Raw genomic sequence first — 23,529 nt, 5'->3', positions numbered from 1 at the left:
ATTAATGGGACAAGGGCCCAAAACCATGACAAAGCACAAAGGGTAAAGAAGGGGACTAATACATGTGAACATTAATTAATGTTAATTAATACATTAATTTATTTTTGTTCTGTCACAGGCTGTGACTTGGCCCCCAGAGCAGACTGTATCCTCAGAATCTGCTCCCACCAGAGCTGCTTAGGCAGGCATCTCTCAGCTCTGTTCTCCTCCTGAGTTCAGAGGAAAACCAGAACCACCTGTCAGGGAGGGTCAGGCAGGGACCCACAGCAGCCTCCTGGGCGCAGAAGCCTGCTAGTGCACATGTGGCAGGTGCAGCAAAGGCAGCACAGTTCTTGGCTGTGGTTTAGTGCAACGCACTGTTGCTCTGCTCCTCAAAGGTCATTTTGCCCAGCAGCTGGCTCTCCAGCTCCACATTGCTCACTGGCAGCTGAAAGAAGTTCATCTCAGCTGCCAAAGCAGCCATGGCAGAGGGGTCCTGGCCGAACTGTGCCCGGAGCATCATATCCATTTTCTCCAGGCGCCGCTTGAGCCTCTTGGCTTCGCGCTCGCGGATGAGCCGGGCCTGTCGCTTCTCGGGGGTCTCGTTGGCGCGTTTCAGCCGCATGGCCTCCCGGTCCCTCTGCAGCCGCCGCGCCCGCTGCTCGTCCGTCTCCTGCATGCGCTGCAGCCGCTTGGCCTCCCGGTCCCGCATGCGCCTCACCTCGCGCTCCTCGGGCGTCTCATTGTCCCGCCGGCTCTTCTTGGCTGTGCGCTCCCGCTCCAGGCGCTGCAGCCGCACCTCCAGGGGCTCGTTCTGGCGCCGCAGGGCCCACTTGCGCACACCGGGGCTCTGTGCCTCGAGCAGCTTGCGGTACGCGGCGCAGTTGTTGCACACCAGCAGGATGCCCGCGGGATACACGGGGGTGCAGAAGGCAACATCCTTACCCTCAGCGCTGGAGGGGCCCTGGCTCTGTGGTGCCGGCAGCCGATTCGCACTGAGCACCTCTGGCAGCTTCTCACTGCAAAGCCGGAGGAACGGAGTCAGAGGCTTGGTGCTGTGGGCAGAGTCCCCGTGAGCTGCCATGAACACTGCTCCCACTACAGCCCATGGCAGAGCCCTCTGCTAAATCATTTGCCCACAGATATGTCTGAGTATCTAAAATAAAGCACTGTCCTGTACAGGGCAAGGAAGTGGATTAGCCCAGAGCAGTATCTGGGTTGGAAGAGTGCAGGAGTGGGAATAAACCAGCAAGCTGTTCCTCCCCATCATCTCTGAATTTCTTTTTAGCCCCACTCCACTGGCCAGTGGATAATCTCCCACTAGGCAGGACACAAAGAAAGAACATTTTGGTCTCTGCCTGTAGTCCTCCTCTGGTCATGATGAACCCATCTGGATAGTGCAGCCTTGCTCCAATGGAATGCTGGGCAAGGGAAGGGGTGGATTGTTCTCCAGTGACTGGAGCCCACAGCGCTTTCTCTAGCTCTGCACAGCGCTAAGAAAGACCCTTTTACCAGCACAGCCTGCAGACCTCTTGGCAGGGGATGCAGAGCTGCAGACAGGAAGGGATCAAGAGAATCTAACTCACTGGGGGTGTTTAGCACTGTCCTACAGGCCTCAGTGGGTCCAGAGCCACAACTTCTGAATCATTCAAGGCAACCCACCTAATCTTTAATGTGCTACCTAGCCCACTCATTGGCCAGGGTGACCCTGACCTGTTGAAGGTGGCGTGGCTGGTGAAGCGTGCTCCACAAACTGCACAGTTGGACAGCTGGTCCTCTGAGTGGATCAGGAGATGTCTCCCAAGGGATCCTGGGGAGCTGAGGGCTCTGCCACACACAGGACACAGGTAGCTCTTGGCACTCACCACCGCTCCAGTGTGCTGCAAAACAACCACTCAGGTGGTAGTTACATATTTCCCAGCTCCTTGCCCAGTCCAAGGCATGCTCAAACCATTCTGTTCAGCCTCTTGGAATGGGAACCCTTTACCACTAAACCTCTGTCTGCCAGCTTTTAGACCAAGCTCAAGACAAGTAATTCATTGTGTCACAGGTTAAACAAGGAGAAAAGCCCTTTATAGCTCAACTCCAGTGCAGGAGAAAAAATTAAGACCAAACCACTTGGACTGTAAGACCTGACCCTTGTTTTCAGGAATGCATTTGAGGAACTGCTGGTGCAGGACAAAGCATGACTCAATAAAAGCAAGGCTGGATGCTGGTAAAGAAGCACTTACAGGGAGACAACTGGCACGGGTAAGTTCTGTTTCATTCCTTCTGCTACGGACTTTGATGTGCTATGAAGAAAGCACTGACAACAAAACCTAAGATTTCACGGCAGATTTCTTGCAAAACTGGAATAATTTTGAGGAAGTACAGCTACTGTCATGGATAATTAGAGGAACTGTAATGAAGTATAACATAAATGATCAGGAGGAAGGTTTTTTATCTCACTGAATGATATAAAAATTGCTTCCATGTTTAGTTTGAAGGAACTGCTTGGTTTTAGCCTGAAACACTTGCAGAGACTGCAAGTATAGAGTTATGTTATATAGAGTTATGTTATATATATATATATGTTATAGAGTTATAGGCATAGAGTTATGTTTTCCAGATCTGTAGACCAGGGCCTTGCTAATTCTTTCCCCAAGACACTCTCTGGACACAGTTTACAGCTGTAAACTTCAGTCACATCCTAGCTAGAAACTCAGTTCTGTGGTTGCAAAGACCAGAACAAAGTTACCCTGTGCTTTGAGTTGTTTCTGGATTTGAGGCTTCAGGCCAGAGACACTCCAGTTGGAACTATCCCTACCTGGTAGACGTGTGCAATAAGTTGATCTCTGCTTCCACACTCGAGCTGGCAGAGGGGGCATTGTGACAGTCCCAGTACGGGCTCAGCGTTCACACTCTCAGGCACCTACGGGCAGGAACAGCCATTGGCTGTGAGGCACACCGACCCCCGCAGGCACCCCGCCCTTCCTCGGCTCCTCCCAGTCCTGCCAGGCCTGCCTTGGGCCCTTGACATCTGGAAAAAGCCTCCTTCATGTAGCCCCTGAGCAAAACCCCTGCATCTCACGGAGAGGGGGCAGAGGCCTCATAGCCTCACTTGCACCCAGGTTCTTGCTAGCACAGTGACTCTAAAAGGCAGGGCCTTTTCTGTGGCAAGGGGAAGCCAATCAGAAAATGGTACTGGAACCAAGGGAAGGGTTTGCACTCTGCAAACATCTTGGCCAGTTTGTGCCTGCTGTCTCCTATTCCAGGCAGCCAAAAGGCTCTTCATACCCTTTCCTCCTGCCAGGAGACATTGTTTGGAGGAGGTGGGAGGGAGAGAAAGATAAAGAAACATGATGGGGAGAGGAAGTGTTCAGATAGTACCCAGTACCCTTCTCTCTCCCTGGAGGCTAGAGTGAGTGCAGAGCCAGTACACACTTGCCTCATTTTCTCTTATCAATGGGGTTCCAGCCACAGGTCGTTCTGCATTTTCTAATTCCTTCTTCACTTTCACCACTGAGCCATCTTCCTCAGACGTATGGGAAGAAACTTCATCCTGAGTGGTTTCCTCATCATCGCTGCCACCTGAAATGTGCAGAACAGTTTTACCACGTGTCAGGACACCGATGGCACTCACAGGCTTTAACTGTCCTGACCAGCATTACAAGGGGCCTCTGCCCACTCCCTCCAAATACGGCTTCCATTTAAACTCAGTCTAGGGCACTTGAGTCCTGGGCATGGCATTTTACACTGCCTTGCTCAATGACTTCCAGATCTTCAGGCAGAGGTGCTGCTGTCCCCACCCTGCTCTGGTGAAATGGCACTGGGTCCCATGGCATTGCCCGGTCTGTGCTGTGCTGGTCTGGTCCTTAGGACAAAGTCCTGCACTGGAGCAAAGGGCTAACCCAGAGGAGGATCTGGGTAAGATGGCCCTCAGAGGACTCGGACACACTGTGCAGCCCTCAGCCTCACCCCTTTCCAGTCTTCCCAGTCTACAACCTTAATGCTACTGGAAGGGGAAGAACTCACTGCTGCTGGAGTCAGGGTCTTGGAGTGGACGAATTGTTGGCCTTTGGTCCCCAAGAGTTCCACGAAAGTTATTTTTCATCATGGCTTGGCGGGCTTGCTCCTCCAGCCCTGCAAAGACTTGCTCCCCTAGCAGCCACAAAGACAAAGAGTCAGACTGGTGCTGTTCCACTGCTTCCCACCACTAAGGCTTGCCAAAAATACAACAGGCATGGGGTTGCTCACCTGCACTGTGCAGAACCTCTGGAGTCACCTCTTGGAAAGCACTTAGGTAACTTCTCTGCTTGCCTACCCTGCCACACCAGCCTCTGGCACCTGCTGATGTGAGTCCAGTGCCTGGATGTAGAAGAGTCTCACTAGTGGCAATGTGCAGCACTGGGCTGCCCTCCGCATACTATGTGTATGCCACTCCAGCCACAAAATGCCTGTGACCCCATATATCTGCCATAAATAGCCAAGTGGCTCTTACTGCTGCCAAGCTATCCACCAATATCCTACAGCACAGCTCAGGATGGGGGGAAGCACCTGGGGACTGTGACAGTATCCCAGATCAGGGATAGTACTGTACAGCTCTTATAAATCATTAACTCTTATTCCTGGCTATAGCAGGCATTTTGCACAAAAATAGCACCTCCCTAAGTGCTGGTACCTCACCTGCCCTCCACAGTGTCACTTTCTTCTGTCCCAGGAGGGATGAGGACAAGCTGCCTTTACAGAAGGTGTCTATGCTTGAAACTGGTGTTCTCCTGTGTATATGATGAATAGAAAACTACCCTGCCTTGCCCAGGAATGGCTCTCGCTAAAATAAATCTCATTGGCACTTCATGTGCTCAAAACAGAAACCTAAGGGAATGACCCCAGAGGGCTGAGATGCATGCTTAGGACAAAACAATTTTAGTTGAAAACAGTGACCACTAGTACCTCAGCTCAATAGGACGTGGCAAACACCTTGAAATAAAGTATTTATTTGTACTCTGAATGAAAAGTTCTTACAGCAATCCCTGCTCAAAGAAGTTTTGGTTCCAGAGAATAATAGTAAAAGGCAACCGTTAATTTTCATATTAAAGCAAACAAATTACATTGTTCCAGGTGTAGTCGTGATTTACCTTTTCCAGTGGATGAGCTGGGAGGCTTGGGAAAGGTGCTGAAGTTCCCAGCAGGCCGGCTTTTGGGTTGCATTTATCAACTGATTTGAAAGTGCTCAAGAACCATTCAAAGCACAAATGTGAAAATGCCAAGGAAAACGCAGTGCATTTTTGACATAAAATCAAAACATAGCTTTCAGAAGACAAAGTTACCTTTTAGTACAGGGCCACAGCTGGCACCACTATAACCAGGAAATTGAACTCCTGAGAGAGAGCACCAGTCCTATCACAAGGACAGGTACATTCCCACGTGCTGAACTGTTCCAGCCAGTGCTGCTCCATGTTTCCACTCACACTGCCTTCCTTGGGGCTCACCTTGCAATTTTGGCAGGGCTTTAAAAAGCTGTGATTTATGGAAGATTTCAAACACCTTCAGAAGTTTTACTGAGACTGTGGGAGAAGAATTTTAGTTCCCCATGTCCCCATGTAGGTTTCCGAAAGCATTTGAAGGCTTTTATCATTCTCTTTCAGAAATGTGAGAAAGAGTGCTGTAGAGAAGATTTGAGAGCACAATCCATGTGCCTGAGGAGAGGTGCTGAGGAGGGCCAAGTCTACTTGTCATTGAAAGCAGCAGGGACCATCATGACTGCTGAGACACCCCTTCAGAAGCCATTCTAGCACTGAATGGTTTTCATGACCTGGAGCGCTGTTTTTATATCGGGACCACAGCCTCACATTGGTGGGACTGAGATACAGACTGTACAAGCAGCCGACACCACAGAAATCCAGTGCCTCTCCAAGAAGCAGAAACCCACAAACCACCAGGATAAAAGTCCATAGACCAAAAAAGCATTGCAAGTGAAAGAGAAAGCTTGATGAAATGAGGAAACCTGCAGAACACAGGACAGATATAAAACTACGATGGGAGACGTGCTGCTGCCTTTGACAGAGTTCCAAAACAGAATTCCCAAATGCCACAGGCTGCTCGTGGAAGCAATTACTTGATTTCTTCCCCCTATTCCCTTTCAGACAGATTACACTCCCACTGAGCAGCAGCCTGGAGTCGTAAGGCAGGGCAGGTTCCTGCTCAGCTATACAAACCATGCAGACAGTTTGCAGGATTTAAGAGCTGGGATCTTTATCTGAGGTGACAGAAGACGGAACTTCTCACATAAGGAACACTGGTATCAGTCACAGTTACTGAGCAATTGTGTGTGCCTCCAGCCTCTGTGCAACACCCCTAGAGCCCAGTGAGTATTGACTCAGCACAGTGCAGAGAACAACCAGCTTACAGCCAGCAATGCAAGCTGTTAACCAAACCCGTGCTGTTAGCAGGCCATGTCCTGTGCATCCTCCCCAGCCTCTATCTAAAAACATCACGGGACTGGGAAAGGCAAACATGGAAAAATACTGTCTTCCCCTTGTACAAAATTTCTTATGTATTATAGTAATAGCATACAGAAGAACTTAGGAAAGAGTGTCCTGTTCATCTGCTGACAGACTAAGTCCTCCTTTGATAAAACTTTACAACTTTAATGTTGGATAGGTCCAGGGTTATACTTTTGATGTTTCTGCACACACATGCTCATAAACAGACACACCCCCACCTCCACCCCACTTTGGGTACACTTCCATTCACTTGGAAGAGGAGTTGGACAGGCAACAGCTTTAGGATCACTGCCATAAGTAAAGGATGTTATGCTCAACAGTGAATTCACAGACTCTTCTCCAGAAGTTTCTTTATTAAATACAAACAGGCCTGCAGGCTGACCACAACACCAAAACAAGTCACTGTAGTTGTTTACAAGCAGCTAGAGATGTAAGACAAGAGAGACGATACAAATGCCTCTGCTCTGTATTCCATTCTCCTCTCCATACTGCTGGGAATGAGAGGGATGCCAAGTCAGCAGTGGTGGAAATAGGGGACAGCCCTGTGGTACTGTGTAACATGGGCAGGCATGACTGCTAGGGTACCAGCCCTGAGCCCTTCCCTTCTTGAACTGTATAAATGCAGGATAACTCTCAGGTGTTCTGGAAAATAAACACGTAAACAAACAACTCCCACCCCAAAATCCACAAAACAAAACGCAAAGGGACTATATCATTCTCCTGCCTTCCTTCCTAAACAGAACGGTCTCTCACAGATGAGTCAGTTTATTCCCTCCTTGTACATAAATTTAAAGTCCCTGTTCATGTAGGTCTTCTCTGTGTTCCTGGACCTGAAATTTGCAAGTCTTTCCACCACTGTGGATCTATTCCACCTGCCCCATGGCTATTCTGGGTTGTCCACACTGCTGTAGTGGTTACTGAAATGAAAAACAACACAATTGAAACGGTTAACAATGGCAGTCCACGGAGCCCTTCAGAACCAAGGGATTTGATGCACGTAACATTTCTGCTCAGTTGTGAATGCTGGGTTCTATTTCTTGCAAGGTACCTTCCCTTCAAAATGGGACTATTATAGACAGGAGAATCCAAGGAACACCAAAGAGCACAGAACATGTGTGTGTTAGAGAGAGAGGGAAGGAAATGGAGGATTAATGGGATATTGGAGCCATGATAAATAGAGCTCAGAAGCAGGAATTAATCTGACTAACAAAAGCTCTTATCCAGAGTTCTAAAATCATCTAAGCATCAGCTGCAGAGGACACAGGCAATAGAAAGCAAAGCAGCTTGTGGACAGCAGGGAGGGAGAAGTGCATGCTAATACCTGCAACAAATTTTGGCAAGCACAAAGACAGTAAGTAGTCCACGACTGGTGGGGTGACAGCACGGTACAGATGAATGCAAGAACAGATGAATTGCTTAGAGTTTTTATACTTTTATACTGCATACTCTGGGAGAAAATAAAGACGAAATTGAACCAAATGACCAAATTAAGGTATCTCCCCACAAGCAATCTAACTGCATTTTATTTTTCAACAGGCATATTCCACTATTACTGCTCAGTTTGTTAGTACTTTGTAAGGTATGTTTTTCATGCACCACATGGCAAAATAAAATTATATTCTTAAGAGCCATTTATGTGCTGCAGGGGCAATGACTAAATTAAAATTGTGGGACTGGCCATCATGCACAGAAAGACTTTTGTGATAAATTTTACCATAATTTTTATCATTGTTTCAGTATTATTTTGACTTTCCTTACATATCAACTTCTATTGAAAACTGTTTTGATTTGTAACCATACAATCTCCTAGCTGGTTTGCTCTGCTTGCCAAGCAAAGTGATTCTGTCCTAAGCGAGAACAGAAAACCATGGTGTTGTGAGAGCAAGGTGAAATGAGGGCCATGCCAAGCCTGCAAAGTAATCCTGGAAAGAGGAGACACCAAGCAAGCCAACGAGAGGAAATCAGCAGCTGTTACTCGCCCTAGTCAGTCCAAGAAGGAAGAGAAGATGGAAGTGGCCATGCAAGGAAGAAGTAGGCACCATCCTCCCATCAAATTTGTCCAGTCATATATGCACAGTCGTATTTATGCAAATCCAAAAGGCAGTCCCCCAGCCCCATAGCCTGCCAAATCAGACCCCAGCTGCAGGCAACTGCATAAAAAGCTGCATACCTGCTGTCCCTTTCATTCCTCTCCTCCCAACCACTGCAGTCCCTGTGAAGAAGTCCCAGTAACGTGTCTGCTATGTCTCAGCCTGACTCCTCATTCTGCTGGCTCACCCCGTTCTTGGAGCCGGTGTTTTCTCCGATTATCCTCGTCAGGGCACTGCACGGCATTTCTGGGCCCTCCAGACACACAGCAGGCTAGGTAGACAGAGAAGTCCCAACGATTTCGTGGTGTTCATCATAAGACAGACAAGATTTTCCATCCCAAGGTGAAGACATCACCATTGACAAGTTTCTGGTATCTCTCGGTCCCCTTATTTTCTTGTGGTCCTACTTGCTGCTCTCGATGGCTCCTGCTGAACAGTTGCTCTGTAGCAACATACTGCATGTAAAGGAGATGAACAGGTCCCAGAACTCCACTCCGTGGCATACCTGATGCTATAACCTCCTGCCCCCTGGCAGTGTGTTTGTCAGACAGCTTCCTCCAAAACCAGGACTGGACATACAATCGTTTGTATTGCAGATAAAAAAGCATTGTTCACTGTGAAAACAGTGCTCCACTGAATTTTGTGATACGTAGAGTTTTGTATATGATAGTACAAGCTTCTGAAGAACACAGCCCTTATGCAGTGAAGTGCAGAAAAGTACCCAGCTAAACACCATGGAAACTCTATCTGCACAATTAGAGCTACTGTAGCGCTTGGTTTCCATACTCAAGAAATCCCAACTCCGGACCAAGGAAGATAGCTTAATTGCATACATGACATAAACCTGAGCTCAATAACAGCAGTAATACCTGGGCACTCTAAGAAGCAGAAGTGTGTGGACACAAGGCATGTTATTGGCATCACAGGATAAAATACCAGACATATCAAATTTCTCTAAGAACAACAACTCCAAAGTCATTAATGTACTATCAGACAAATTAAATCTATACTCTGCCCACAGTGGAACCCAACAACCAGAAGCAGGAATCAGAGAGCACAAGGCAATGCAGGTGCCACAAGCCACACTCCTTGAGAACCTCACTCTGGCCAGCAAGGACAGCTCGGCTGGCTCTGCAAGCTGCCCAGCCAGTGGGGCTGCAAGTCCCAGGCAGAGACAGCTCTTCCCAGTGCACTCACGGAGTGTGCAAGGTGTCAGCTCCAGCCCAGAGTTTCCCCTTGCACTGAGAGCAGCATGCACAGATGCCTGTTGCATACCTGTGCACAGAGGCAGCACGCATACACACAGACATGCAAGCCAGCAGCACCAGCAATGAGGCAGTGTTAGGGCTGCAGCACTCAGCTCTGTCTCGCACTCCTGACAGCTACTGCAGCCAAAACCACACAGGGCCCTCTCAGCAGCCTTGCTCTCACAGATCTACAGAAATTGAAACTTGTTTTCCTAATTCCAGCCCAAATTCCAAGCATGTTTCCGGCCACAAACCTGAGTATGAACAAGGGCATAATTTCAGGCCCCTCAAATTCCCTCTGCTGCCAAACAAAAGCTGTACATGTGCAGTTTCCCCTCTGCAGCCAAACCTTCATCTCTGCCTCCCAGCTCCACTGGTGCCTGGCTGTAGCCTGACCATGAGAAGTGCTGATGCACAGCATCTTCAACCCTTTCACTGTCAAACAAATGCTTAGGCCTTGGCAATGATGGAGAAACAGAGATCCATCTTACCCACCTCAGCTCAAGAATGATCTGGCAGACAGCAGTTATTTGTCCTGTAATTTACTTGGCCACCACCCATTCCTTGACAGGAAAGAGCAAATGGCTTTATTTCATCATCTGGTAGAAACTGAGGTACAGTAAGCTTAAGTAACATGCCCAAGGCCAACCATTTGGGTCTGTGGTAGGATGAAGATCAAAACCCAGGACTTGCTGGCTTTTAGCCAGCATGCTCCAACCACCTTGCCTAGAACTTCCTTTGCTAGCAAGAGGCCAGAGCCTCAAGCCACATTTTCTAGTGTTCTAACTTGTACTTTTGACAGTGTGAATGCAAAGCCCAGCTACAGGCCCTGCATATACAAACCTATGCTCACAGCATTAGCTGTTCAAGCCTACCCCTGTCCTGCTATGCCAGGACACAGCCAGCTTCCCTGATGCACAGAGCTCAGTTTCTCTTCTTTTACACCCTAAGATAAAAGATGAGTAACCACCATTCCCCACAAGCTGTCCCTTCCCATCACTCCCATCATTCCACTCCTCCCCACCTCACTCCACAACCCAGCCAGAGCAAGGGTCCCACAATGCTGCATAACATCATACTCACAGTGAACTTTGTTAGGAGTGGTCTGTTTCCGACGGGACATGTTTCCCTGACCTGGGGGCAGAGAGTGTTCCTCCCCTCTGCAGAGGGCTCATCTGAGAAGAGAAGAGTCTGTCACACACTTCACTGAAACCCTCCAAGTCCCTGGCCAAGCTCTGCTGGCTGTCCCAGAGTCATTCCCCACCCTTCTACCTATGGGGCTCATTCTGCATCACCACAGCTGGATTCCAGGCCAGCATCCAACACAATCCACAAGCAAGTCACAAAGCATTCTGCATGGGCAGTCCTACCCAGTTCTCAGGTAAAGATTTAAGCAATCCTGATGCCCTCAAAAAATGCGCGTCCCCTTCAAAAATTACCGCAACCGCAGTCCAAACACCTTTCTCTCTCCTGCTTATTCCTGCAGTGAAGTATTCATCCTTGTCGTTGAACTGACAGAGGAAGGTGGCATTTCCAACAGTCCTCTCAGACAGACAGACAAAAGGAGGAGCTGAACCCATTTCCCACAAGACACATGGACATAGAGATCCCGTCAGCCTCCTCAGAGGGACAAACACACGGATTTCATCAACCTCTTGCTGACAGAGAAACATGGACATCAGACAGACAGACAAAAGGATCCTGTCAGCCTCGCACTGCCAGACAGACACAGGGATCGCATCAGCCTTCTCAGATAAACGGACACGAAGATCTCGGACACCTCCCCAGACAGCGGAATCCATCCGGCAGTCCCAGCGCACGGGAGACAGCAGGAAGGACCAGGCCCGCAAGCGGCCAGACATACAGACAAAGGGATGCGGCTCCTCTAGCATCAGGACGGACGCGGGAACCCTGCCCAGGCCTCCGACGTCCCGACCGGGCATCCCTGACAGACCGACCGGCTCTGGCAGCGAAGGTCCCGCCGCGGGGCCCGTTTCACTCCTCGCGGGCGGCAACCTCAGCCCGGCCCGGCTTACCCGGTCCCGCCGCAGGCGCCGGGAGCCGCAGACAGACAAAGGGCAGCGGACAGACAGACGGGCAAGATGGCGGAGGGCAACGCCAGGCTGCGCGAGCGCGGGCACGGGGGCCACGGCAGGCACCGGGAGGGCACAGCTCACCCGCAGAGCTCAGGGGCCGGCTTTTCGTTACCTGAAGCGTCTCACCTGTATGCCATGGATCCAGCCCAGCGCGTGACTCCCGACCACCCGAGGGAGCTCATCCGTGCCTGCGACGGGGCCCGCCTGCCCCGGCCGTCTCCGCCGGCAGATTACCGGGAGCCCTCGTGCCACCCCGGCTCGCCAGAATCTCGCGTACCCTGCAAGGCCAAAACGCAGGGTGTAGTATTAACTCAGACCCACCGCGCGCGTTACGAGCTCGCGCACCTGCTGAGGAGAACCGCCCCGCCCCGGGGGCTCGGGGCCGCCTCCCCTCACGGGCTACTGAGCGCCGCCGCGGGAGCAGCGGGCCCGCTCGGAACGTCCGCTAGGCCCACTTACCCGGGAGCTGCGGCTCCGGTCCCAGGCCCGGGCTGGACTTCGGTCCGACTCTCCTTCGCGGTGGCGCCAGCGCCGTGCGACCCTCAGAGAACCGAGGACCCCGTGGCCAGGTCACAGCAGCCGGCGGAACGCCGCGCTGCCGGAACCGCCACGCCGGGGGCGGGCACCGGCGGGCGCCTATCAGGCGTGGTACCGGCTAGACGCGCGCAGGATCCCTCCGCCGGGCCATGTAGTCCCTCTGCGCCGCTCTCCCAGACTGTGCCCCTCTCTCCCCGGCCGCTGGTGCGCCATGGCCGCATTTGCGGAAGCGGGTCGGGACAGCGCCTGCCGCGCCAGCTCGACTGTGCCCCGGGCTGTGCCGGAGACTGGGTACGGAGAGTGCCGGCTATGAGGATCACTCCGCAAGCGATGAAGGATTGCGGAAGCCGCGCGCCATTTTGGGTGGCGGAGCTGCGGAGCGGCGGGTGGTGAGTCGGACCGTGGGACGCGTGAGCGGGGCCGCGGGGAGCACTCGGTGTCCGAGAAACTGACGGGGAGCCTTGCCTCAGGGTCTCCCGCAGCCCTGGGACTTGCCCCGGGACCTGCTCCGCTCGTGGTGTGGGATGTTCTCTCGCTGCTACCTAGCTGGAGAGGGAGAGGGATTTCTCCCCTTAGCCCTCAGGTGCAGCTGCGCCTGTGGGGCTCATGCAGGGCCTCCTGCGCACTGTCCGAACTGTCCCTGGGCATTAGGCCAGACGCGGCGAGTCTCGCCGAGCGGCTGGTGTGGCTGGCGGCCGTCCCGGCAGCCGGATCAGGTCATGACTCGCTCGCTCTGGGCGGTGGAGCCGCCGGCAAAGAGGGACGGGGAGGTGAGATGCAAACAGAGGTGATTCTATGCGCTGTCTTTTAAGGAAGCTTTTCCTTGATGAACGGATTTTGGCAAACAGAATGCTATAATTAAATAATATTAGGATTTGCTTTTTGTAGGGTTAATAAGTTGAACTGGTTCCTGGGAGACTAAGCGTGTGTTCAGTAGGCAGGAAGAGTGTGAGGAATGTGAAACGGCAACTTTTTCCTTCTGATGACGACATTGTTACAACCTTAGTTTCTAATAGTCCTCTAGTTAATTATATAGCTGGTTTATAACTTGTATTTCGATAGGACAGAGGTGGGCTTGGCTCTTCAGTTGACTTTTCCGTTTTTAAAACAATGTCCAGTAAGTTTCCTTGAAGTTCTAAGGCCAATCCTATTGGTCTTGGTGAGGTGCAGGGTTATGAAGTGGGAAAGGCAATAATAAGCACTCGAGGTTCAGTCACTTATAAATAACTAGATTCAGGATTGGCAGACTAGGGCTTGTTTGTTTGGGGCATTTCTTGGCCTCCCCCGCAGTAAAACAGTGTCTGGTGACAGACACTGACTGGCAGTTGTTGGTTCCAGCGGCCATCCCTCTTCTCCACAGAAAGTGTTTATCATGTTGGGCTCTGGGTTCAAGGCAGAGCGCTTGCGAGTCAACCTGCGCCTTGTCATCAATCGCCTCAAGCTACTGGAGAAAAAAAAGAGTGAGTATTAAGGGGGCAGGTGTATTAAGTATTAAGAGTGAGTATTAGGGGGAGTATTAAGGGACCCAGGATGCTTTTGGGGCTCAGGAGACTTGGGAAGGTATTTCTGGAGTTGGGGGTACTTTCATGGGCCAAGTATGGAGTAGCTTTTTGCTCTTCCTTGCTGGGCCCAGGCCTTAACAATCTGCCCTGGTGCACAAGGAGCTGGAAGAGCAGGCTGGCCACAGTGTGGCCTCTGTCCACCTTCCTGGCAGCTGTTGGAGTGCAGTTTGTGGGGTGGTAGCTAACAGCTAATATTTGTGGGCTATGTGTGCTAAGAGCACAGTGGAGAACTCCCTGGGTGCTGTGGGAGATCCTCCCCACCTGCCCTGCCCTGACACAGGTCAGGCCTGTGTTCCTGGTTAACTCTGTAGGGAGGTTGTAGGTACAGGAGTGTTTCCAGCAGCCTGAAGTCCACTTTCCCTACTCCCATGAGTTAAGTGTGCTGGGAGCTGGACATGAGGGCTCTGCCAAGCCATGCCCGAGTGTCTCGGGATGCAGAGGTTAGATAGGGGGGAGAAGCTGGTGGTGGTTTTATGTGTAATGGGGACTTGTGGGCAGTCTGGAGGCAGCAGCCTAGGCCAGCACAGTGACCGGACTCGGGATGTGTGCTGCAGCTGAGTTGGCCCAGAAGGCAAGGAAGGAGATTGCAGATTACCTGGCAGCTGGAAAAGATGAGCGTGCCAGGATTCGTGTGGAGCACATCATCCGTGAAGATTACCTTGTGGAGGCCATGGAGATCCTGGAGCTGTACTGTGATCTGCTGCTCGCCCGCTTTGGCTTGATCCAGTCCATGAAGTAAGCTCTGGCTGGGAGGGTCATGGACTCGGGAAGGGGCACTGTTGGGGGCAGGTCTGGGGTACAGAAAGGCATCCATGTTTGTCTCTCCAGAGACCTTTTCTTCCCCATATACGGGAGACTGTGGAGCCCAGTGCATGGGATGGGAACTAAAGGCTAAGGAGATTGAGGGCAGCAAAGGCTGGGTGCATGGGGTGGAGAGAGAATTGTTTTCTTTGGTCATAGGGAGCTGGATTCTGGCCTGGCAGAGGCAGTATCGACACTGATTTGGGCTGCACCACGCCTCCAGTCAGAAGTGGCCGAGTTGAAGATTGTGAGTAGGGTTGCTTGAGGGATGCTGCACATGCAGGGTGGGGGTGATGGAAGCCCTTGTCTGGGACTTTATACCAGAGGATTTTATGGGCTCTGCAGATGGAAATCAGATGTCCTTGGAGCATCTGGGGTGGCTGCAGCTGCTGAACTGGAGTGCTCAGTGGGAAAAATGAGGGAGGGAGCTGAGTGGATGTGAGGTTTGAGGTGGGAGAAAGCAGGAGTGTGCATGTTCTAGAGTTTCTCTCCTGCTGCAGGTTGCTGATCAGTTGTGTGCTAAGTACAGCAAGGAGTATGGGAAGCTGTGCCGGACAAACCAAATTGGGACAGTCAATGACAGGGTAAGGAACTGGTAGAACAGGCAGAGCTGGCAGACCAGCCACTCCTGCCAAGGCTTGCTGCCCCTTGGGCCCGTGGCTGGTGGCTGATGCTTGCCATCACTCTGGAGCACAGCAGGTGCTGTGCAGCCAGGGCCCACCTGCATTGGAGCATGGTGCTGAGGCCTTGCTCTACTGGTTGTGGATGGGGAAGGGTAGAGCAAATAGAGCCCTGGCTTATGGCTGCCTGCAGTATGTTGTACTGGGTTCAGGGGCCTCCCCACGGCTGCCTGCTGCACCTCCCTGGCTGGGATGGCACTGGTACAGAGCTGTTGGATGCTGCATTGCCCTGGCTCTGCTAAGTCTCTCCACCCTTGTGTTCCAGCTGATGCACAAGTTGAGTGTGGAAGCACCACCCAAGATCCTGGTGGAGAGATACCTCATTGAGATTGCAAAGAACTACAATGTGCCCTATGAGCCTGACTCAGTGGTGATGGTGAGTCCACCTCAGGATGTGGCATTGCAGTGAACTGGGTCCTCCTTGTGCTTTGGTGTCTTCTAGACAGCCCTAGCAAAGCATGATCCTTCTTCCTTCAGGCACTCCTGTGTTATGTGGCAGTAGTTACACATGCTACAACCTGGTTCACATTCTGTTTTCCATTAATACCACTGTATAGCTGCTCTCTGTTCTGTTGTGTATTCCCATCTTGTCCATTGACAAATGCTTCATCTAATGTGTATAGAGGGCAGTGATCATAAGAGATGTGTTGGTGAGCAGAATTCTTCCACCCTTTCCAGGCTGAAGCCCCGCCAGGTGGAGAGGCAGATCTAATTGATGTGGGCTTCACGGATGATGTGAAGAAGGGTGGCCATGGAGGGGGCGGAGGTGGTGGATTTACAGCCCCAATGATAGGTCATGATGGGTTAGTACCCATGCCCGTGATGATGCCTATGCCCATGCCAACGACAAATCCACCCTTCTCTTATCCACCTCCTAAGGGACCGGTAAGTTCCTGGGCTTTGTGTGTTTCCTTTTTCTGTGAAAGACTTCTATTGTAGCGCTTAGCCCTGTGCCTGCTGACTGTACCTGTTAGCTCAGTGTGCCATCTTCTCAGTGTGAGACTGCATGGGACGGAGGCTGCTGGCAGTACAGCTGAAGCTTAATCTTGCATCTTGACTGTGGAGGTTCCTAACCCTGTTCTGGAGCCAGCCCTCTTTGCCTTCAGGGAACAGAGGAGTCCAGACTTAACTCCTGAGGCAGTCTTCTGACTGCCAGGCTTTTGTCCAACTCTGAAGTTGGTAGGCTGGTAGTGTACCAGGATTCAGTCAAGGAAATCAGGTGAGTGTTGTGGGGTGGGAATAGCACAGAAAAATGCAGAAGAGCCCTGCCTGCAGACCTGCAAGGGGAGAAGACTGAGCCAATGGCTCTTGCAGAGGATTTGTTGTAAGGGTGGAAGGTGGGAGCTGAAAAGAACTCCTCCGTTCTCTGAATTAAGTAATTTACAGGATATCTGAGTAGACTGGAGAGCAGAATAGTGGGATGGCTTTGAGTCTTAATGTGGTCCCAGTAGTGCTGAAGTACTTTTTGTGGAAAATCTGGGCCAAGTATCATCACCTGGCTGTTGGCCCAGGCATAAACATGCTGAGGGCTTGTGCCAGGTCTGGGTCCTTGAGGTGCTGTTGTGTGACAAATTGAGGGCAACTCAAAGCCTTGTGTGAGCCAGAAACCTCTTTCCTATTCTGCAGTACTGCACACAGGGCCAGAAATGGCAGAGTATTTCCTTTATTGGCCTGGTGCTTCTTGTGCCTTGAAAGATGAAATGTTTACCTGTGCTGGTTCTTTAGAATAACCCACAGTCCAGTTAGCTGGGTCTGCCTGCTCCAGGTGACTACATCTGTCTTAATACTTGAGAATCTCTTCCTTGTAAGCATAAACTCTTAACCACTTGAATACGTGCTTGCACTTATCTAAGACTCTACTTCCTGTGACTCCCATGGCAGCTGTAGGCGTGTGGTGTCTCAGATGAGTGGTGTGCTGCATGACTGATCTCTCTGTACAGGAGAACTTCAGTGGCCTGCCAGTGGGGACCTACCAGCCTTTCAGTAACATCCACCCACCACCAATTCCAGCAAACCCACCCACATACGAGTCCGTAAGTACCTGAGATGAATGGCCATTGCAGGCAGCAGAGGGATCCTCAGAGTGCAGTGATAGCCACAGAGAAGAGAAATGTTTGTAAAGGATACTAAGCTAAGCTTTCGAGCTTTTGGGGTGGTGCTGGCATTGCTTGCTACTGTAGTGAATCAGTGAATGCACATGATGGAAGGATGACTTATGGAGAGAAGTTCCTCATTCAGCTCTGTGCTTTGGCTGCAAAGGAAACCCAAGATTTCTCTTGCTGCATTGTTAAAGTGGTGTTAAACAGTTAATAAGCAGAATCCACAAGTTCTGGTTTTTGCAATGCGAAGAGTTTATCATCTTGAGTCTGTTTAATTATGGCTTTTGAACTAATTAACAGCCTGGATGACATTTTTGACTGACCCGGATGCTGTATGTTTAGAGACTCTTCCTTTCACAGACTTTCCTCAGTCCTTGGGGAAAACAAAGCAGAGGCTGGAGACTTCCCTTTCTACACTTGTCTCTGGTTTTGTTGCTGCAGTTTGTCATCATGCCTGCTACTCTGCTTTTGGTGATATGCTGTTTTTGCATTATCCTGAGTAGGGAGGAGCATAGTTGAGCATTGTGGTGCTGACACTTTTGTGTTCTCACAGGTGCAGCAGTGCAGGTGAATTGGGTAGGAATGGGTGTTGAGGGCTGCAGCATGCAGGGAATAAGAAGTTTTACTAGCACAGCTGCGTGTGCCATGTGCCTTTTTCCCAGACAGACCAAGACCCTGCTGCTAGTCACAAGGGCCTGTCAGTGGTTTTTGAAGAAAGGCAGCAAGGAGCTGTGATGATGTGGATGAAGAGGGCGGTGTTTTCTCACTGGTGGCCTTGATAAATATTTCAGACCTGATAGTGGATACGCTCGATTGATCCAGTTCAGAATATGGTCAGTGAAGATACTTTAGTTGACAAGGAGGGAGAGAAAAGCTGAAGAGCTGCCTCTGTTTCTTGGAAGAGAGGCACATTGTTGCAAAGCCATGGCTGCCTGCTAGGAGGGGGGAGGAGTGTGCACTGATCTGCCGGAGCTGTGCCTCTGAGCTCTGCTTGTGTGCTGGTGTGACCATGCCTGGTGGACAGAGCTGTAGTAACTGAGAGTCTTTTTCAGATTGATGAGCCTAACGCTGACAAGGATGCTGCTGCACTAGTGCCTGGTGAGTATGTTGAGGTTTGGAAAAGCTTGGATATTAGGGGCTGTTCTGAAAAACCCTCTGGTACTGCCTGTTTCTGGAATGACTGTTCCTTCGTGGGGCTCTATTTGGCCCGGTGAGTGTATGCTGATGGTGAGGTGCAGTGATACTTCTCTTATCAACAGGGCCTGAGCCCAAGCCAGAAGCTTCTCCTAAACCACGAGCTGGAGCTCCTAATACCTTTGATAACTTTGTACTGCCTGAATTGCCATCTGTGCCAGACACACTACCAACAGCATCTGCTGGCGCCAACTCTTCTGCCTCAGAAGACATTGACTTCGATGATCTTTCACGGAGATTTGAGGAGCTGAAGAAGAAAACATAAAACTTCCTGGGCTGCAGGAAGGAGGGGAAGGAGCTGTGTGATACCTCCTCTCTGAAACAGACTCTCTTTGAAATTGCTTTCCTGTATTAACCTCCAATGAACATGCTCTTCTTTTTGAACTCTCTTCCTGCTGTACTTACACCAAGTGCTGCCACTTTCCTGATCTTTGCTGCTCCAGGAGATGAACTGTGGGGAATGTTGTGAGAGTGAGGCAAGGAAGAACGCCTGTCAGTCTGAGTAGCTGTATGGGGAAGCTGTGCATGATGTTCTGGGCACTGTTCCTGGCTGCCTCCATGACGGCTCCATGCCTGCCAGCAGAGGCTTTCTCTTGGGGAGCCCTCATTGGCCTTGATGGTGTTCTCGGTGGAGTCCATTTGCAGTTTGCAGAAGGGTACCAGTATCTGCCTGGGCCTGTTGGGTATGTGACTAGCCCCCGAGAGGGCAGAGCGAGACAGGCTCTGCCGCTGCCTCAGGGTTTTGATGCGGGTGCTGAGCAGCTATGGCCCATCGAGGTCTGGAGGCAAGGCACTGAGGGTGGTCTGATGGGATACGCAGCAGCACCTTTTTTACCCTACCCGAGTCGCGGGCGAGGCATCCCGGGACTGTGGTGACACTCTGCAGCTGTGCCGTGGCTGTCCCTGTCCCCGTCCCGTCCTTGCCCGCTTCCCGGGGCTCGCCTTCTGCCCCTCCTTCAATAAAGCGCGGGCCGGGCCTCTCGTCGCCGCCTCTGCTGCGCCGCTATTGGCTGGAGCGGTACGGCCTCGGCCAATCACAGAAGGGGTCCCCGGAAGTGTCCTCGCGTGTCGGGCTGAGCGTGATGGCGGCGCCGCTGCGCGTGAGCGGTCGGGGGGGCCCCGGGGCCCTGTGGGGAGCCGGGGCCGGCCTGGCGGGGCCGCCCATGGGAGCCTGGGGACCGCTGGCCTTGGCCGGTGGCAGCTGGGGCGGGCAGTGCCGGGGCGGGACGGAAAGGGACGGGTGGTGAGGGATCGGGGCCGGGTGCGGGGTGGGGAAGGGAGGGGATGGGCTGAGTGCGGTTGCGGTGGGGAACCGTGGCTGGTGCGCTGCTGACGCCCTGGCACAGGGACGGCTGCGGGCGCTGGCGCTGGGAGGCTGCGGGCTGCTTCTGGGATCGGCGCTGGCGGCAGGCGACGAGCGGCTGTACACGGCGGTGATGCCCGCGCTCCGGGCGCTGCCTCCCGAGGCCGCCCATGGCCTGGCTCTACGCGCCGCCGCCCTTGGGCTGCTGCCCTCCACCCGTCCCGACAGCCCCGCGCTGGTGCGTCTCGAGGGCGGCGGAGGAGGAGGGGGGAACCGCGCGGGAAGCAGGGCGGGGAGTGGGAAGGTCGGAGGGCGCTCAGAACCGAGGGGTGAGGGCTGGGTGGCAGAGCCCGGCGTGGTGCGCGGGCGGCTGCGTCCCGTCAAGTCCGTGGCGGGCGACGAGGGACCCTTGGCAGGCACCCCATAAGGACACCCTGAAGGGCAGGGGAGGCGGCCGGCTCTGTCGGGAGGGGGGCTGGAGTGAGGCCTTGGCAACGGTTCCTGGAGTCTGTGGGCTCTGCCTCAGCCCCGCAGGAGGTGCGAGTCTTCGGGCAGCGATTCCGCAACCCATTGGGCCTGGCTGCTGGCTTCGACAAGCAGTGTGAGGCTGTGGATGGGCTGTACAAGATGGGCTTTGGCTTTGTGGAAGTGGGGACTGTGACGCCCAAGCCCCAGGAAGGGAACCCGAAGCCCAGGGTCTTCCGGCTGGCAGAGGACGAGGCAGTCATCAACAGGTGGGATCCGAGGGCAGCTGTTCTGCAATGTCCTACAGTCTGCCCACCGTGAGGGAGGGTGAATATTTGGGTGGCCCTATGTCTTTGGAGCTGTGGTGGCTTTTGGTTGGATGTGCTGAGCAAAGCTGCAGAGACCACACATCTGCCTCGCGTTTCTCACATGTCCTGTTCAGGGCCTGCAGACATAACCCAGCCTTGAACCCCCTCTGTCCTGGTGCAGGTATGGATTCAACAGCCATGGCCACATCGCGGTGGAGCGCAGGCTGCGAGCCCGGCAGGAGACACAGATCAGGCTCACTGCTGGTGAGACAAGCTTGTAAGCCTTTGCTCTTGGGGTCTGCAGGGTAGGTTTGGGCATCTCCCAGGTACCTGTAGGCCAGGATTCGTGTGTAATGCCAGTATCCAGGCACAGGAGCACCTTGGCTGGAGGAACACTTGGACAGCAGGACTCTCTTGGGGCTATAGTCTCACCCCTGGCATTGTGACTAGACACATTTCTCCTGCTGTTTTCTCTGGGATCAAGCTCCATTTGCTGCTTTGGGGAGGATGTGTCTGCTAACATAGCCAAAGCCAAGAGGACCCCAGCAGAGCAGGTCCTGTGGGCAGCCTCTGCCAGGCTGAAGCTGTGGTGCTGAAAGGTGCTGACTGGGGTGGCTGAGGCAATGTGGTTGCAGGACAGTCCCAGGCCATTCTCATTAAATACATGGGCTATATATATATATATATCCTCATCTTAACTTTAGCTGGTCCTGGGACCTCCTTTTTTGGGTGATCTGGCCATTGGGTGGTGGTTGGTCCTGCTGTCCTGGTTCAGCTGTGTCTGGGTTGCAGCTGGGATGCCTCTTGGAGTCAACCTGGGCAAGAACAAGAGCTCTACTGATGCTGCAGCTGACTATGTGGCTGGGGTCCGGACACTGGGCCCTTTGGCTGACTACCTTGTTGTGAACGTGTCCAGCCCGAACACCCCGGGGCTGCGGGACCTGCAGGGCAAGGCTGAGCTGCGGGACCTGCTGAGCAAGGTAGGTGCCTCCCCCCAGCCAGCCCAAAGCACAGCTAGAGCACTGGATGCACCTCATTTCCTGGCAGTAGCTGCACTGCTGCAGCCAGTGGATTTGCCTGAGCACAGGGAGGAATGGGGGTGGTTTTCCTGCATGGTGGGCAGGACCACTGAGATGTCCCTGTTGGCTGCTGCCGTGGGCTGTACTAGGGCACTGTATCCCAGCAAAGGGCTCAGGAGCAGTGAGGCATTACCCTCTATTTGCTCCTACAAGAGGCAGCGAGCCATCCACCCCACAACTTCAGGCATCACTGGGGTCCTGTGCCTGCTGTGTGCTCCAGGCCCTGTGCCAAGGGTGCCTTTCCTGGTTTTGGTGCCAAGTAGAGGAGCAGGGCCTGTCCCTGTACTGCCTGTGGTAGTGGGTGTCCGTAGCTCCTAGCTGGGGCAGGAGGCCTCTCCCTGCCGTGCACTGCCATGTGCACCAACAGGTGCTGGTGGAGAGGGACCTGCTGCCCTGCAAGCAGAAGCCAGCCCTGCTGGTGAAGATTGCCCCTGACCTCACTGCACAGGACAAGCAGGACATCGCCAGCGTTGTCTGTGAGGTGAGGAAGTAGGAAGGGGAGGCCACTGGAGGCAGGACCATGGTGGTCCCGGCAAGTCACCTCTTGGAAGGACACGTATGCCTGCAGCTCTCTGGCTGCTACAGGGATGGTGTCCTGGGTTGGTCAGAGTCTGTGAAGGCCCACGTGTGTCACCCAGGCAGTGAGGGCCAGCTTTGTCCCCAGGCACGCTTTGGGTTATGTGCTGGGTGGTCCTGACCTGGCAGGAGGGGAAGGGGAGGTTGGGCTGCTTGTGGGAGCTGTGTCCTCACACTACTGCCCCTGCAGCTCGGTGTGGATGGGCTGATAGTGAGCAACACCACGGTGAGCCGGCCCAGCAGCCTCCGGAGCCGGCAGCGCACGGAGCCCGGCGGCCTCAGCGGGAAGCCCCTGCGGGAGCTCTCCACGCAGACCATCAGGGACATGTACGCTCTCACTCAAGGTGAGGGCACAGCAGGGCTGGGGGCACCTGCTGGCACTGCCTGTGCCAGCTTGACCTGGCGCCCTGCCCTCAGGCCGGGTGCCCATCATTGGCGTGGGGGGGGTGAGCAGTGGGCAAGATGCCCTGGAGAAGATCCGTGCCGGAGCCTCGCTCGTGCAGCTGTACACAGCGCTTGTGTTCCACGGGCCACCAGTGGTGGGGACAGTCAAGCGCGAACTGGAGGAGCTGCTCAGGTGAGTGGAGGCCAGGCACGTCCCCAGAGAGCCCCTGGTCCTAGCACAGCTCAGGACAGCTGTGTGCTGGTGCCCAAGCAGTGCCAGCCCAGTCCTAGCACACACCATCCCTGGTTAGGGAGCAGGGCTTCAAGAATGTCATGGAGGCAGTTGGAGCAGATCACCGCTGCTGACAGGCTGCAAAATGAAAGTCTAGCTGGGAGGAGCCGTGGCAGACAGGGACGGGTGTGACAATTCCAGTGCTGGGCAGACTGGGACTGAGATGAGGTCCTGGTTCCAGGACCTTCATGACACTGCTGCTTTTTCAGGGCTGTGTTTTGGCTTCCCTGTGGACAGCAGAACTGAGTGTCAATAAACATTTTGCTCACCTGGTCCTCTGTGCTGCTCTTGGAACACCCCATGGGCTGGAGTGATGCAGCTTAGCTCTCCTCAGCTGAGCAGAATCAGCTCT

General features: G+C 53.0%; 3 protein-coding genes across 4 annotated transcripts; 2 read left to right on the top strand and 1 right to left on the bottom strand.

Moving 5' to 3' along the window:
• Positions 1-75: 75 nt before the first annotated feature.
• Positions 76-12,524, bottom strand: ZNF821 (zinc finger protein 821). Its single transcript, XM_066557168.1, has 8 exons — positions 12,357-12,524; positions 12,024-12,175; positions 10,885-10,976; positions 3,994-4,119; positions 3,407-3,549; positions 2,786-2,890; positions 1,693-1,859; positions 76-998 (listed from the first exon to the last, which is right to left on the bottom strand). Exons 3-8 carry the CDS (start codon positions 10,922-10,924, stop codon positions 344-346), a joined length of 1,236 nt encoding a protein of 411 aa, XP_066413265.1. The 5' UTR covers positions 10,925-10,976; positions 12,024-12,175; positions 12,357-12,524; the 3' UTR covers positions 76-343.
• A 190-nt stretch (positions 12,525-12,714) lies between these two features.
• Positions 12,715-19,752, top strand: IST1 (IST1 factor associated with ESCRT-III). The gene is made up of 10 exons (XM_066557171.1): positions 12,715-12,823; positions 13,795-13,894; positions 14,551-14,731; positions 14,957-15,044; positions 15,298-15,381; positions 15,743-15,853; positions 16,156-16,362; positions 17,418-17,510; positions 18,629-18,674; positions 18,836-19,752. Exons 2-10 carry the CDS (start codon positions 13,807-13,809, stop codon positions 19,033-19,035), a joined length of 1,098 nt encoding a protein of 365 aa, XP_066413268.1. The 5' UTR covers positions 12,715-12,823; positions 13,795-13,806; the 3' UTR covers positions 19,036-19,752.
• A 95-nt stretch (positions 19,753-19,847) lies between these two features.
• On the top strand, positions 19,848-23,450 carry DHODH (dihydroorotate dehydrogenase (quinone)). 2 transcript variants are annotated; one of them, XM_066557169.1, is made up of 9 exons: positions 19,848-19,870; positions 20,117-20,311; positions 20,608-20,807; positions 21,028-21,110; positions 21,639-21,826; positions 22,293-22,406; positions 22,692-22,845; positions 22,919-23,078; positions 23,197-23,450. In XM_066557169.1, exons 1-9 carry the CDS (start codon positions 19,853-19,855, stop codon positions 23,249-23,251), a joined length of 1,167 nt encoding a protein of 388 aa, XP_066413266.1. In that variant the 5' UTR covers positions 19,848-19,852; the 3' UTR covers positions 23,252-23,450. The 2 variants fall into 2 exon arrangements, with proteins under 2 accessions (XP_066413266.1, XP_066413267.1); XM_066557170.1 differs by lacking the exon at positions 22,293-22,406.
• Positions 23,451-23,529: the final 79 nt, after the last annotated feature.

The sequence above is a fragment of the Molothrus aeneus genome, chromosome 11 (genome assembly GCF_037042795.1).
Source record: "Molothrus aeneus isolate 106 chromosome 11, BPBGC_Maene_1.0, whole genome shotgun sequence".
NCBI lineage: Eukaryota > Metazoa > Chordata > Aves > Passeriformes > Icteridae > Molothrus > Molothrus aeneus.
The sequence above is the reverse complement of the archived record's forward strand: the minus strand, read 5'-3'. Positions and strand labels throughout refer to the sequence as shown.

Coding starts and splice junctions, on each gene's coding strand:
- ZNF821 (XM_066557168.1), bottom strand. CDS start 10,924: ATGTCCCGTCGGAAACAGACCACTCCTAACAAAGTTCACT. Junction 2,891..3,406: donor CATTGATAAGAGAAAATGAG/GCAAGTGTGTAC, acceptor TCCTGCCCGTAG/GTGCCTGAGAGTGTGAACGC. Junction 999..1,692: donor AGCCACGCCACCTTCAACAG/GTCAGGGTCACC, acceptor CCGGCTTTGCAG/TGAGAAGCTGCCAGAGGTGC.
- IST1 (XM_066557171.1), top strand. CDS start 13,807: ATGTTGGGCTCTGGGTTCAAGGCAGAGCGCTTGCGAGTCAACCTGCGC. Junction 14,732..14,956: donor GGCTTGATCCAGTCCATGAA/GTAAGCTCTGGC, acceptor CTTTGGTCATAG/GGAGCTGGATTCTGGCCTGG. Junction 16,363..17,417: donor ATCCACCTCCTAAGGGACCG/GTAAGTTCCTGG, acceptor CTCTCTGTACAG/GAGAACTTCAGTGGCCTGCC.
- DHODH (XM_066557169.1), top strand. Junction 20,312..20,607: donor GTCCCGACAGCCCCGCGCTG/GTGCGTCTCGAG, acceptor TCAGCCCCGCAG/GAGGTGCGAGTCTTCGGGCA. Junction 23,079..23,196: donor GAACTGGAGGAGCTGCTCAG/GTGAGTGGAGGC, acceptor ATCCCTGGTTAG/GGAGCAGGGCTTCAAGAATG.